General features: G+C 45.5%; 1 protein-coding gene across 1 annotated transcript; it reads left to right on the top strand.

The window, feature by feature from the left end:
- Positions 1-1,772: 1,772 nt before the first annotated feature.
- Positions 1,773-9,992, top strand: LOC142591386 (uncharacterized). The gene is made up of 5 exons (XM_075703713.1): positions 1,773-2,068; positions 2,164-2,243; positions 4,310-4,365; positions 7,578-7,712; positions 9,930-9,992. The coding sequence occupies exons 1-5, from the start codon at positions 2,064-2,066 to the stop codon at positions 9,990-9,992; spliced, it is 339 nt and encodes a 112-aa protein (XP_075559828.1). The 5' UTR covers positions 1,773-2,063.
- The last annotated feature ends 5,149 nt before the right edge of the window (positions 9,993-15,141 follow it).

Below are 15,141 nucleotides of genomic sequence, written 5' to 3' on the forward strand. Positions count from 1 at the left end.
CAACAAGTAAGGCTGGCAGGACGCCAAGCGCTCGTAATATGAGTGTGCACGTACTGAGAGCGACAGTGAACCCACAGATGCGTCGCCGGGCTGGTGTAGGCACAGACGCGGCGGTGACTGGGGAAAGCGTGGCAAAGTCGGCATGCGTAGGCACAGCACGAGCACGTCATGCTAACCTCTTATTCCGTCATGCCAGCCGGTCGGACGAGGAATGGAAGCTGTGGGGTTCTTTGCGAATGGTTTCGCTTACCGGGGTTCGCAAGCTTGTGACCGCTGTTAGACGAAAATTGGAGGCGTCGGTGCGCAAGCGAAGGGAGTTTAGCTCCGCAAGTCGCTTGTAAGTAGTAATCGCATCCTGAACGGTGGCGGGGTTCTACGTCGTGTGGACCATAATAGCGATGGTGTTTATGCCTTTCATAATACGTTGTGTTAGATGGCTTTGGAACATGGTGGAGTTCACACACTTGCACAGTGCAAGAACGTCATGAATGTGGGTGGTGTAGGATTCTCCAACGAATTGTGTGCGCGCAGTCAGCTTCTTTATCAGGACCTCAGCTCGAATAGTGGGTGTGCCTCAAATTGGGCGAAGCTGCTAAGTGAACCTTGCCCAGTCAGCAAGCTGTGGCTCGTGGTTCGAAAATTCGCAGTTCCCCCCTAAATGCGAACCGCCGATTGCGATATCAAATTAGTAGAAAGTTGTATGAAGTAAGGATAGTAGTTTTATCGGCCGTATAAACTTGTAAACATTCGCTTACTAACTAAATTACCGATGATAGAATATGTAAGCGTGACTCAACGAGGGTGTAGAAAGAAACAGACACAGATACACAGTGCTGTCTTTGTGTGTTTGCTTCTTTCTACGTAGTTCTTCAGTCGCTCTTGCAAATTCTATCCTGAACTCAAACCATCTAGACCGCCAAGTTGTTTTAACTAAATTAACCAGCATGATGTCACGCACGCAGACGTAAACATAAACACATCTCACTTGATGGGCGCCGAAACTCGCTGTAAAAGTTCTGAAGTGGGGAATCGCGGCATCAGTGAACTGACCTCAACGCGACCGAAACGTCGAAAGAACATCGCATACGAAGCTACCGGCACTACGTGCACTCTGCAATCATAACAAATCGCTATGAAGATTGTGCCCGCGTGGGCGCGCACCTTGGCGACGTCGTAGATCATTTTCAGGACACACGGGTGCTGACAACGCGTTCCTAGGGCGTCCGCCATTCGCGTGGCCAGCGTCGTAGTAGACGCCGAGGTTGTCTCGGCTCTGTGCGGCGCGGCGCGGAAGGATAACATCGAGGCGTAGGAATCGTCGGAAAAAGCCCCTTCTCCCTCGCCTGAACCCTTGTCAGGAGAGGACGCGCATCCGGGCCGCGTTCCTCGGTCGTGCACAGGAGATTGAACCGCGTTCGCAGGCTCACCCTCACAAGCTTTCACTGATTCGCAACCTCATGGCGAGAGAGAAGTGGTTCTTGCGGGAAAGGAGGAAAGGCTGGCACTATCTTCTGCAACCCAAGCGGGAGCACGGCTCAGCGCCAGCAATCATGGCGCCGCCGGTGACAGGAATGAACCTGAAGTGTCCATATAACTAGGTATTCGCGACGTCAGAAGGCTAGAACGTGATCTTTTGTAGTTTTTTTTAGAACTGTCGCACCTGTTGCAGTTGCAGACGCGATCCCAGTTTCCGAGCCAGTCGTAGACGGCATCCGCGCGTAGGCCAACGTGCAGTCGGAGGTCAAGCTGACGGCTACTGATGTTTAGAAGGCGATGACCGGGTCGGACGTGGCAGGATTGTCTTGATTGGATATCGCAAATGGGGTTGTATCGGGAGGCCAGAGCGGATTTCCAGGGATAAATTGCGAGATGACTTAGGGAAACGAGAAACAAGGTCGTCCATTCATGACAAACCGCTTTATTCTCGCCGAGCTCGAGCTCAAACGACGAAGAAGACGGTACACACGCTGATGATGATCTAGAGGAAGGTGAAAGTGACAGTCGGACAATGCGCTCACAGATGGTAGTGTGAGGGCTAATGTAGTAACCGATAGATCAAGTACATGCGGTGGGTGACGATTTCGATTACTATCATAGCTGTGTGGATCGTCAAAGCCGATTTTATATCACAATCATGATTCTACGATTCAACTGTCGTTACAGGGGAATCCAGCTCTTGGTATTCTTGGACACGTACGAACGGGCTGCTGGCGACTTGTTCCAGATGCCAACTTCAACACATGGTATGTTGTACAGAACAAGTTAGAAAAAAAAATTAGGGAGAAAAGGCAGGCTAACGTTTTCTCGTATCGCTAAATGTCATATACAACGGCAGCAGGTAGAAGATCCGATAATGCTATGAAATACCATGCAATGTCCTACTGATTGTCCCCAACTCTTTTGGAAATGCCTTAGATGTGTAACTCTGGACGTCGTCTTGCAATTTTACGCACATCAAGCTCACCTGACCTCGGCTCTGTACACAGCCCAGTTACTATCCTACATAATGTCTCTAAGAACTGCGTTATAAATGCAGCATTTCACACTTGCTTATGTGCGCGGAGACTCGCTATGTTTACGAGGCTACGATGTCTCAGAAATTTAGAAATAAAAAGCATGTTAATCAACATTACAGTAAGCTTTAAAGTCAGAATTACGAAGACTGGACAAGTCAGTGTTCTAACAACCATTCCTAAAGTACATGAACAATCTTGGTGCCACGCTTTTCTCCATTATTTTTTTTTTGTTAGAAGCTGTCCGAGTTAAGCCGCGCTTGCGATATCACAGGCCACGCCCAGTTTGAAGAAGTGAATGCCTGCTTGCTCTCTTCTGCTGAAGGCCGCTTTACGGCAAGACCCTCAATATGCGGACCCCACAAAGTATCCGACCTTTAAATACCAATTCTGCATTACGGCTAAGCGACATACCGCCACTGTTTACAAACTTATCTGTCAGTTTTTGGGTTTCCGCTTGCTTCCTAAGGCCCGCGTCATAAATTGACGCATGATGGAGTAGAAAGTGGTAGCGGGAAAGCTCCAACTGTTTCGGCAATGCTTCAACCGTTTCAGCAACGCTACAACCGTTTCGGCAATGCTCCAACCATTTCGGAAATGTTCCAAAAGTTTCGGCAATGCTCCAACTGTGTGGCGACTGCTATCGAGTTGCCGATGCTCTGCCCAAGGTGGCAGCATGGGTAGTACGGGCCCAGTTCTCCGTTTCGCCATATATTCACAAAAGTACGCCGTCGCAGGTGTCGCGAGCCATCGAATTGCATTTTCTTATTATCTCCGCCATTTGAGAAGGAGCTTCACGTCATATTGTTATACACTTGACAGGTATTAAATGACGCTGAATTGTTTCCGTCGCTTAAAACGAAGTGATAGCGCAGATTTGCACAAGCAGTGTCCATGCAGGCGCGGCGTCTTGCTCATGGCTTGCTTATTTATTTAGTGATTTGATACACAATAGTTCTAGGGATTGAACTGCCCTGTTGCTAATAGGCTGAAGGTCGAAATTATTAACATTTTGTATGTTCGCGATAAAGTCAATCTATAATATTAATAACAATTATTCACTGTTTACTAGTAACTTAATATTAACGGGTTAATATTATTGCTTTGTTGAGGCCACGGTTCTCGCTCTTCAGAGAGCAAGCAAGGCTGTTATAAATTATAAGGCACGTCATATTTACAAGATTATGCAATGCTGATTGTAAGTGAGTGCCGGCGGTATCCACCCACAATTGGTTTTCATGCTCGACTTTCCGACGTGAAAGAAATGCGAGCGGCATTTTAAGGCATATTTCGGACATGAAAGTGAGCAAGCGCTGTCTTGAAAGCAGTTCCTTATCCCAGACAATCAGGAAATAAAAAACTCTACTGTCGGCGCGTTAACCACGTACGTATAAATTATTCTTGCAAAATCACTTGAAAGCGATCATTTCTAACGTAATTTACTATTACTGCGCTCACTAGTTACGGGAATCGCGTTGCATACTTTCATGCATAAAACGTAACGCTTAAATGTAACGCTTATAACGCGTATGCCACTATGAGCTGAAAGTTTAGAACGCGTAGCTTTAAATAAAGGAAATGCGCGCAAGCTTGATGACGAATCTTGTTTGATAACCATATATGCTGCGAAGTAGGCAAACATTATAATGCTTGCGGGGCTCAGCATAAGGCTTCCGTTGCAGGGGAAGACTGCATTATTGCGTTCGCAGGACGTAGAATGGCTCTACCCAGCGGCAAAAACAAAACAAATGCAGACGTATGCGGGATTCGCTTACCTTCGTTCGTTTCCCTTGCAGAATTGAAAAACTTGGCTACGGAGACTTATTCCCTCTTTCACTTCTTCTACGTTAAGGTAAGATTCTGATGCAAAAGCAATAGTTGCAGTGTTTTCATGTTTCATTACGCTGACGTCGTTATAGTTCACTTCTTCGACATCTAACACTGTGGTCAGCAATAGACAGCAATAGACATTTTATTACGATACAAGCTGTCGCATGTAAGTTTATAGATTATTTAGGAATGATCAGATGGGGGGCACTAGCTATGCATCGAAGTTGGTTTAGCTGTAAAAGTAGCCACGATTACTGAAATATTTCGCAAACCCTAAACGTGGGTGAAAACGCAAAATGAAAAGGTTGTATACCATGTTAGGATACGTCTAGATCAGAAGTATTTGATGTTTGGCATTGCGCAATACTTTTTCTACCTGATAAATAGCTCACGGAGAGTGAACAAACGACCCGACTATGTGATTGACGTGCTCTCGTATGTGCAACGTATCATCAAAGAGCGCAATTTCAGCAAAGCACACTGCCCTTGAGAATATGAGAGGGCAGTGTTAGAGACGTTCGCTTTGAAATTCAAATAATCGAATGGACCCGCTTGCACTGCAGAGCAAGAGGTACTGCCAGTAATTATAGCAATAAGGAGAAGGACGGGAAATACTCGTTTTATGCGTTTGATAATTGCCGATGTAGTTTATTAACCTTCACTCGAGTACAGATGTGTCTAGCGGACACATAATCTGTACATTATTGTGCTGTGCTGGACCTCACAAAATATCGGCTAGATTCAACAACTTGAGGGGCTATGACGTAAAGCTATTCCAAGCTTTTCTATTCCAATTCTGCAATCAGCCCTCCACGATTGGTCAAAAGATTTTCGGGGCACCCCCACTTCGCTTATCGAGTACCAAATGTCGCGAAAACCGCGACAGCTCCCCGTGTGATATGACGTATGCACACTCATTATGCAAGATTAGACCGTTCAAAAGGAAAATAATTATTTCTCATTCGACGCCTTTTCGCCACTAGCCCCATGCTATTGATCCAAAGATTTCAGGGTCCACCCACTTCGCGTGTCTGTCACGCCACTTCACAAAACCGCGAAAACTCAATGCGTCAAAGTGACGTGTATGCGTTAACGATGCATTTACATGTCGAACAAAACTTTTTTTTTCTGAATGGCCGGAGACTGCCCGTTTATGAAAAGAAGATTTTTGCCCACCGATCGCTGCAGGCACTGGCTACTTGCAGCTGCCAGAGAGCATCGGCTTATTTGGGTTTAATAAAACTTTTTGCGTGACCGTATAACGTTATTGAGCACTTTCGACACGTATGAAACATCGCCCTACCAGGTCTGCTTTGCTAAAAATCAGTTTTAGCGGAATTATTAAGCGATTTTGGACCAACCGCCGCAAGTTAAGTAAGGGGAAGTGGACCAATCGTAGACGCTGGCACCACCCTCTTCATCCACGCGATTACTTATTTTCACTGCACTGACTCGGCCCCATGTAAACCCTCTCCACATGAGCGGGCTCCTCGCGTCTTGTTAGCTGATTCGATAAGAAAAATTGGCTGTGGTTCGACTCTTGTAAACCTACTATCATGAGCAAAAGGTCAATTTGGCTTTGTGTTGCAGACTGTTCACACAGTGTTTCATTGACTTTAGGCCACAGTCTTTCACACACGGTACACACGCTGCCGAACGGGTTGTCCGTGAAGGCGCAGTGAAAGCTGGCCGTCACCGGCGAACTTGCCGCCAGCCGAAGGGTGTGCTTCGTCAAACGTTCGTTGTGGGTGCCGTAGCTTGTATGGGCGGCTTCGTCTCCTTCTCCATATTGTTGTTCGTGTTGCTGAACGACGGGGGCGGTTGGAGTAGCTTCGATCTTTGCACGCTTCCGCGCTTGGTAAGCTTCTCTATAACGTGCTAATCTGGCCTCCCTTTGCTCCCTTTGCTCAAGCAGGCAACTTTGCCTTTTCTTGAGCTGTCGCAACCTGCCGTGTAGCTGTATCTACTGGATGATTAGATTCATTCTCTGGCTTGCGCTGTAGCGCATTCACAGACGGCCCAGCCGGCGCGCCATCCATGGCGAGACGGAGCGACCAAGCTCCGGCGAAGCACCTGTTAAACCCTCACCTAGCCACGTGGTACCGCAGTGGTACCGCAGTGGTACCGAGCGAGCAATGGCTCTCCGCAGCAGGTCACGTGGCATGACATCACATCTTCTACACTTGCGCTCCGGCGGCTTAAGTTCATTGAGACGCAATGAATGAACTCGGGAAACATGGCGTAGTAGAGCTTTCGCTATAGATACCGCTCAATTAGGGTAATGTTATCCGTTCTGAAAGCAAGCAAGAGCTACCGCCTATAAACGAGGAAAGCATTTGGTTGGGCTGTCCAGACAACGCCTCCGGTCACCGTCCGATGCTTGCGTCGGCTGTTATGCATATCTGGCGACAGGAGTTTGGTATAAAAACATATTGCAGTAGTTTTACGTTATAGGGCCCTTATAGCGAGGTGGCATGAAAAACGCGCTACAGGTGTTAGCTTGAAATACCGCGGTGCCGCAATTACATTGTAACCAACACAACGTGTATCTAGGTTTAGGCGAAGATAAATAGTTTTTATCCTAACAACCACATCAAGACGGATATATTGTCCACGTTTTGGGATGGGATCGTTGTACACAAAACAAGAATATGTTTTACAAGTTCGCAACACATCGTTCATCATTAAAATACGGCCTGCAAAAATGAATATGGCACGTGACACTAAACAAAGGCCAGACGGATATCAGCGTCAACAAAATGTTGAACTATTCACCGGCCGATGCCGTCAATGCACTATCATACTACGCAGCATATTGTTATAGTAACGGAGCCACTTTGCTTTATTTAAGAATTGATACCAACACCAGATCAACGAGATGTCGTGAACGACAGAGAACCGATCATCGCTTACTGCGTGATTGATCGAAAGAGCGTGACCACTGTTCAAAAATTCATTTCCTTGGTGCACCGAATACTGCAGCGGGCAGTGCACGAATAATTTGGGCCTAACAATGATTTACAAATCTAGGAATTATGATTCGTTGCGCTTGCCTTTCACGTAGGAAGAGAACGTTCCACGTCATGAAGAAAGCAACGAACAACGGTAGCTCAATCTAATATCAGCACAACTTCGTTTGATACCGCCTTCGTGGTTCAACATCATTGGTGCGGTTCAAGTGAATATGGCTAGACGTTTTTTTTTTGCCTGGCTCAACGTTCTTTTCATTTTCAGGGTATGCTAACGGGTCACTGCACCCCATGCGCGGTCAGCGCAAAGCTTTCCAGCGTTTGGATATACGGCATTACCCGGCATCCAACAGTCGTGGACATCAACGGACGCCCGCTCAACTTCAACGTTTCCGGCAAGGTAAGGTCCCGGTTCAGCTCTGAAGATGCGGCAAGAAAGGCAACCCAAACTTCATTGTTTTCATAAGAAATATAATGTATTTGAACAATAGTCTTTCTATAAAATGTTAATTCTACGCTGGGCTCAACCCTCATTCAGGTGCACACCTTGATGCGTTCAATGAAACACCCCTTAGCAATTTATCTAACAGTAAACTACTATTTCAGGCTCCGCTGGTGGCATAAAAAGATATCGCACAATGCGCTCGATGGGGCAGCGGTGAATTACCGACGGCGACCTTATAATGGCTATGAATATAGTTCAGTTACAGTACTCGCCTACAGAAGCCAAGACTCTTGAGTACTACGTTCTATACGTTTACGTACTGAGATGCTGCTCAGCAACTTCTCGTTACAACGAAAACGTTTTATTATCAATTATCGTTTATACCAAATTTCTTTGTGGTCCCTTGCGCTGTGTTGCCATCTTAGCTCCTATTATTCGAAAGGCTGTGGCACGCGACGCTCTTTGCTACGAGGCAGACAATTCGTACGGGATTTCCTCGATGGCCACAACAGTGACGCATCGCGTTTCTTCGAATCTACCTAGAGGGGCATTCGACGTTGCGAAAGTGACTCCAACGCGCGACGGGTGCTTCTTGGAATTAGCTGCCTCACGTTATGATAAACGGCAGCAGGCGCAGCTACTTAGGGGAAACAGTGTCGACATGGCTGCGGCCAATTTCCCCAGAGCGATGTCCCGCCTAATAAACGCTGCTGACATCTCCCATAGTAAAGTGACATCTGCCATTACCACACTGTAAGCGAAAATAAACCCAACTGGGACTTTTTAACTGCTTAGGTGCCCTAAAGCCTTCCTATCCTTGTATATTTACTCCGATATATGGGAGCAACAGAGCGGCGCACCCTCGTTTCACTCCGATACCTGGCTGCAGGGGATTATGGACGCATGACGCGGTTTTACTCCGCTTCGAAATCTTGTTCTCCTCAGAAAACTCCACGCAAGGAGTTTTAAAAGACTCCCCCCGCTGAAACAGGTTGGTCATGTGGCGCTTCGCCTGAGGCTTTGCGCCACGCCAGCGACCGGCCGCGTTCGGCGGACTCGCCAGTGCTCATGGCTGACGGTTTGTTTACATCTGTGAAGTAGCGTTCCGTCACAGCTTTTCTTCAATTCGTTTCCCGTATTTCATTCCAGAAAGTGTTATAGGCATGCCTTCAGCTCACTATATCTCCCCTTCAAGTACGTTAGCTGAAATCACTTTGCTGACAACGATTAATGCAAGGGCAACCGTGGCTGGTGTTCTTTAGTACGTGAAATGCGAATTTTATGTCCTTGTGAGTACATGCTAACAATTTCATGTTCTCTATGACTACAGACAAGCAGAGTAGATGTTTTCCATAGAGAAATACTTGGAGTTTCCAAAGTGGAGTAACCTGTTAAACAACCATTTACTCCCACGACAAGGATTTACCAGAGCACAAATCAACGGCGATAGGTTGAGTTCATTGTAGCCAGTCATTGCACCACGGCAGGTGACACACGGTGTTTACCTACATATTTGTCAACAGAACCTTGCCTGGATTGACAAGTTGTTCTCCGTTCGGTTAATATTAAAAAACCACGAAACACTAATTGTTATTTGCCACCACGCGGCAACGTAACTCCAGCTTTCATGCGCCAAAGCTAGTAGGGTCAAACTTGCATAATCGATAGATCGGCAACCTGACCTCTTCGGCAAGTTGTGGCCCCCGGAATGCTCAGCAATGACGTTACGATACGTTTAATATAGAAATAGCCGAATTGACTTCTTCTCACAGTTTCGTGATATCCACCCTCTAAAATAATCGAGCACTGATCGAAACCGATAGGACTGATATTGATGTATGAAAACTATTCTCGAGTACTCTTGTTAGAAGTAGTCTTTTCGAAGCTCTTGTAAATACTTTTCAATCAATGATGTCATGTGAAAATCTCTCCAAAATAATGGTGCTTCTCATGCTTTTATTACCATATTCAATTGTCTGACAAACTCAAATAGCTTTCCTTTCGATTGTGATAAATGTGAAGCAAAAAAAATTATCATTGCGTCATTTACGGACGCCATGAAAATTTGTACTTGCTAAAAACTTCACTTCTTCGTTTTTTTTGTATGTATTGACTCAAGTCTTCCTGCAATCTCAGTAACCGCTGTGGATGTGCGTTTCTGATTTCTTACAGGTGCTCACAGTACATGACGTGGACCACGACGCCACTTCGCCATTTCTAATTAGTGTCGTCTAAAGCACAGCAATTCAAAGCAATAAAGTGAAATCTCGCGCTTGATCGTGGCTCCTCTTCGTCTGTTCTGTCAGAAGAGGACACGCAGTGTCTGCTATCATCTCGATATCGACCCGTAACCGAGCACATTTCGGGGCATCGTAACGATTGTATAATCAATTTTATATGGATGAAATTGAAAGATTTAGAATAACAGAACGCTAGACACCCTATCGACCTTAATCGAATTAAGGCCTTCCACGTCATCTGGCAGAAGGGGCGGTAGTTAAGGTAGATGGAACTTGGTGGTGGCACGGCCGAGGGTGAAGCAAGAACAGACCTTTAAATTTCACCCCGGTTTAAGCTAAGTACACTCGCTTTTTATTATATTCTTTTTTTCTTACTATTGCTAGGCATTGTCAGCATGATGAGGTATCATTTCATATCAGTGTCATGTTCATACATCTACAAAAGAACTGTGCGACCATTTCCTTCTATTAGTGGTTACAAGATACCGAGATTCCAGATATGCCTAATCCTTCTGAAGTAGCTATGACCTTGCTGTCAAACGAGAAATAAAGAAAAAATTTAGAAATTTTAGTTGAGACAAATTCTATACACTGTCGTAACACCAGAATTCAAAGTGTGAAGCGCTCTAGTTACAGCCGTACATAAACTGCTTATTGCTTATTGGTTAAGCTTTAGCAGCCAAATATGCTTGCTAATAAACAGAGTTTAAATGATAAGGCAATAAGTAGCGCAAGATCACTTTTCCGAAGAATATTTGTGTTGTTTGAAGTTCCTACTCTTCAATCATAACCAGTTACGTGTATGTAATTCATGCTTTCCTTTAGCTAGAAAAGCTGCGTAGAAAGGTGTCCTTCCTCTAAACACCTGCCTCATAGCGTTTAACATATATGAGTTTTGACCAGCTTTAAGAAACTGGATATTCGGCCGTTATTATGTCAGTGGACATCAACTTGGGTGTTCCCGAAGTCATTTAGTTATTTTTTTTCTCGTAGTCATAGTACGCGTTGGTGACAGCTACAAACTAATGTATTTCCCTGGCTCTTTTACATTCCTTTCTTCCCCCACACAATATCCTTGATACTGCCCATAGTAAGGACCCTCACTATAAATGGGTGCAAAAGGAGTCCATGAACTCTCCTTGGGAGGCGTGCACACTCCAGGCTACCTCCTATTCCTTCACGCTCACCTTCCATCTGGAAGACTTCGCTGGCCAGCTCGGGCTCGCAGGAGCAGCAACGGCTCATTCATCGCCCACGTGGTGAGCCTCAGTTAAAGGTTCCATCCTGCGGAGAAAGCGCCCACCTCATTAGATATGCATGTTCTTGCTCCTCTCTCTTGGCAGTCTATGTTAGCGTGCAAGTTTCATAGTTGCTCATTATCGTCATTGACATGAACTCGCGTAGCATTCCACTCCGCCGTAGTGGGTGTGAATCACAAATATAGGAGAGGAACCGCGACGTGGGTATCCCTTGAAGCTCTGGCATTTTTTTATCGTGAAGTTCTTTTGCTGTCTCGCGCACTTCTAATGTTTCACCGAAGTACATCCCTTCGTATTCCAGGCTGGCTCCTATGTAAAAAATATTTTAAGCTCTTTTATTCCTGAAGCTAATCCTTTGCTGTGGGCACTTGCAGTTTCTGCGGAAAAGAGACAACACAAGAGTGCTCCATCAGCCCTTCATTCGTGTGAGGTTTCATTGCAAAGACATACTTATTGAACTTATGAAAGTGGCACGTCATTATGTATAATCATGGTGTTCACGCAATCACGCTGCTATTTTGCTACAGTGCACGTCTTGCATGCGACTTGAGTGTCATGACATCAAACGCACTCAGTGCGCCAGTTCATATAATTTAGAACTATTATTTACACGATACAATACCAGATTAACGCACTTGAGGAAACAATTCTGCTTCGTGTTTACTAAATACAGCAATAATTCTAGCACAATAAACATATTTTGGTTGCAATGTGGAGCATTATTTTCAAGTTTCATGGCTAATCGTTACTTCAACGCTCCTCAACTTACTGCTAACGTAATGAGGTATGAATATTTAAAATAAAGAAATCGAAGCCCCCCAAAAATGTGAGCCCTGCAAACACATTGCAAAAATTCACTACAAATAACCAAATAGGAGTGTCCTGTGAGCAGAAAGAGAGCAGAAAATTCCAAGTCGACTGCCCGTTTATGACACTGCGAATCAGGCCAGAGAACATGCTGCTGGGATAACCACTTATTTACCTTCGTATTCAACACGCAGCTGTACGTGGGAAAAGCTCCAATGGTGTTGTTCGTTCACAAGTATTGACGAAGAACTTTAGTTCGCGTTCCGCTTGTTTTTTACAGGTGGCATAAAGGGCAGAAACTTGGGGGCTAACAAAGAAGCTAGAGAACAAATTAAGCACCGCGCATAGAGCGATGAAACGAGAAGTGTTAAGCGTATCCTTAAGAGATAGGAACAGAACGTTGTGGATCAGAAAGGAAACGTGAATAGCCAATTCTATAGTTGACATTCAGAGGGAAAAAATGGAGCTGGGCAGGCCGCTTAATCTGAAGGTCAGACAACTGGCATAGTTTCGGAGTGGGTGCCAAAGGAAGGGAAGCGCAATCGAGGACTGTAAGAAATGAGGCGGGGTGATGAAATTATGAAATCTTTAGTTGCAAGTTGACACTAGCTATCGCAAGACAAGCATATTCGAAGATCGCTGGGAGAGGCCTTCGTCCTCCATTGGACATAAAGAAAGATATGCTCCTGATTGATGATTATGATTATGGCAAGACCATTATTTTCCAAGCAGTAAATGAACATTTCTTTCGTATTTGCTGATACGCAAGTTATAAGCAAATTTTCATAATATATGACGAGAAAAATGGCATAGATTTTTCATAAGCACTATTAACGGTGCTGAGAGTATTGCGAATGTTAACCCGGCGCTTTCATTTCTCTCAGTTCACTTCTGAGAACGAGTAAGGCTCTACGGTGCTTCGTATGCGCGCACTCCTTCGATTCATCTATGTTTTCGTGTGTATTGAGCATTGAGGCAATGCTTTATTTTTGCAGGAAGAAAGATGCCACTTGGTGCCAAAAGCCAAGGTTGGCAAAAAAAGTTCAGACTGGGACGCCTGCTCTGAGGGGCCTGCTTCACTTTGTCCAGTTTGTTGCTTAGGAAACGCGGTGACGTTTTCCATTATTGTCTGCAAGAAAGTGCAGAGGGAAGAGTGCACGCGCATGCGCTATCATTGAAGCGTGGTTTTATTGGGATTGCTTAGCATTCATATTAGTTATGATATGCACATCATTGGAAGTGTTTCTGTTATAATTGTCATTAGAAATTTGAAATTTTTTCATGCTGTGTTGTACCGCCAACAAGCTATGAGTTGAGCTACCACTGAAATTTTACCTACCACTGAAAGACCTACTCAAAGGGACCAATTTTATGCTCTGAATGGACCCGGGATACTGTCGAAATGATGTGCTCCCTCAGGAAATGTCTCAGGGAGTTTAACTGACACCGCAACGTGGTCCAGTGGTAAAGCAACATTCTTTGATGCAGCGCCAACGTGAGAATGCATGGAATGCCACTAATTCTTGTCTTTGCTAGTTATGTTTGTGCCCCTCACATATTATTGTTTCTATAATTATAGTTCTTTCTCGCAGCCATAAACTACGCTGATGATAGAAAGCAGCGATTTGATTCTCAAGTGTAGTGAACAACCCAGCTCACACGCTATGACAAGCCGCGGATGCTCTGTAGACAAAGCATTCGACTTCGGCTCAAAAATGCCACGAGACAATGAGTGTAGAGTCCAGACGTCCACTATAACATGCCTCCCACAGCAACCGACCAAAAAAAGAAACGTGCCACACTCTCGACAAACTGCGTGCTTAGACCAAATGGCTACCTCAAAACCAATCGCAGCTCCGAGAATCGGCGGGACAGAGCGGAGAGGTCTCAATCGGGACCTATCCTTCCATTTCCTGACTACTCCCACAGAAGACGAGCTCTGTAAACGGCGTCAAGCAGACATTCAACTGAACCGGCTGCTCAGGCCACATCGGTACGCCAGAGAATCTAAAACGTTTCCCTCCCACGCTCTTTCCCAAAACTAAAGCTAAACTTTAACCATAGCCAGACACATGACCATACCTGCGCTATAATTTCCTCTCTAGTACAGATCGAAGAATTTGAATGTGACCATAACGGCGTCTGTCGCGCTCCGTTGCCCGCGGCGTTGTGTGCTCTTCTGCGAACAGCGGAGTCTCTGACTTCCCTCAATATTTACGAGTTGCAGTTTGGGGAAGCTCTAGGCCAAGGAATTTCTGACAGCACTGACTGCGAATACCACCTTGAAGTAGCTATCAATGCACAAGTCCACGAGCGTGCACCCTTTGGCATTAACTCGCTCCACATGCACCGCATTTCTCAAGAGTACATTGACCCTCGTCACTCTGACAATTTTGATACCAGCGTCCTCGTGTTATCAACAAGCGCGGAATTACTGGCTGTGGATCCTGGAGGGTCTCAATGCCAAGGGGTCAATAAAGAATGTGAGTCTCGGATCAGTGAGGTCGATAATGAGAGCTCCGCACTGATAACCAAGATTTTCGCATATACGGCAAGATTTCAAGGAGACAACGCTTGGACGCTGAATTTGAGATAATGCTGTAGCCCGAACGTTGGCTACAGGCCCTTGCCGGGAATGATGCATTGGAATATATACGACTCCTTATTGGCATCTGCACGCTGGAACAGTGGAAGCGCTCCTTCTGCACATTGACTAAAAAGAACACGAAGCCAGCAACTGTTGAAATGGCCATTTCTGGTCGTCCTGTTCTGTCACACACCGGTGTCGAATTGAATGTATCTCTAGGACATTTCTGCGTCGGCGAAGAACAAGGAATAATGGAATGCAAGGCATTTTCCGGGTTTCATGGTAGCAGGGCCGAATACACCAGGAGGAACTATGTGGCATTTTAAACATATTGACATCATTCTATCCCATTAAGCTACTTCCTTTGGATGTTGCTGTTAAAGATTTGGACGACGGACTTTCTTTAGTTGTATGCCAGTACATAACATCAACTACTGCACTACAAAAGCTACACCTGATACTGCGCAGTCACGTAGTCGATGGAAACGCTG

This window comes from Dermacentor variabilis, chromosome 8 (genome assembly GCF_050947875.1).
Source record: "Dermacentor variabilis isolate Ectoservices chromosome 8, ASM5094787v1, whole genome shotgun sequence".
NCBI classification, from domain to species: Eukaryota; Metazoa; Arthropoda; class Arachnida; order Ixodida; family Ixodidae; genus Dermacentor; species Dermacentor variabilis.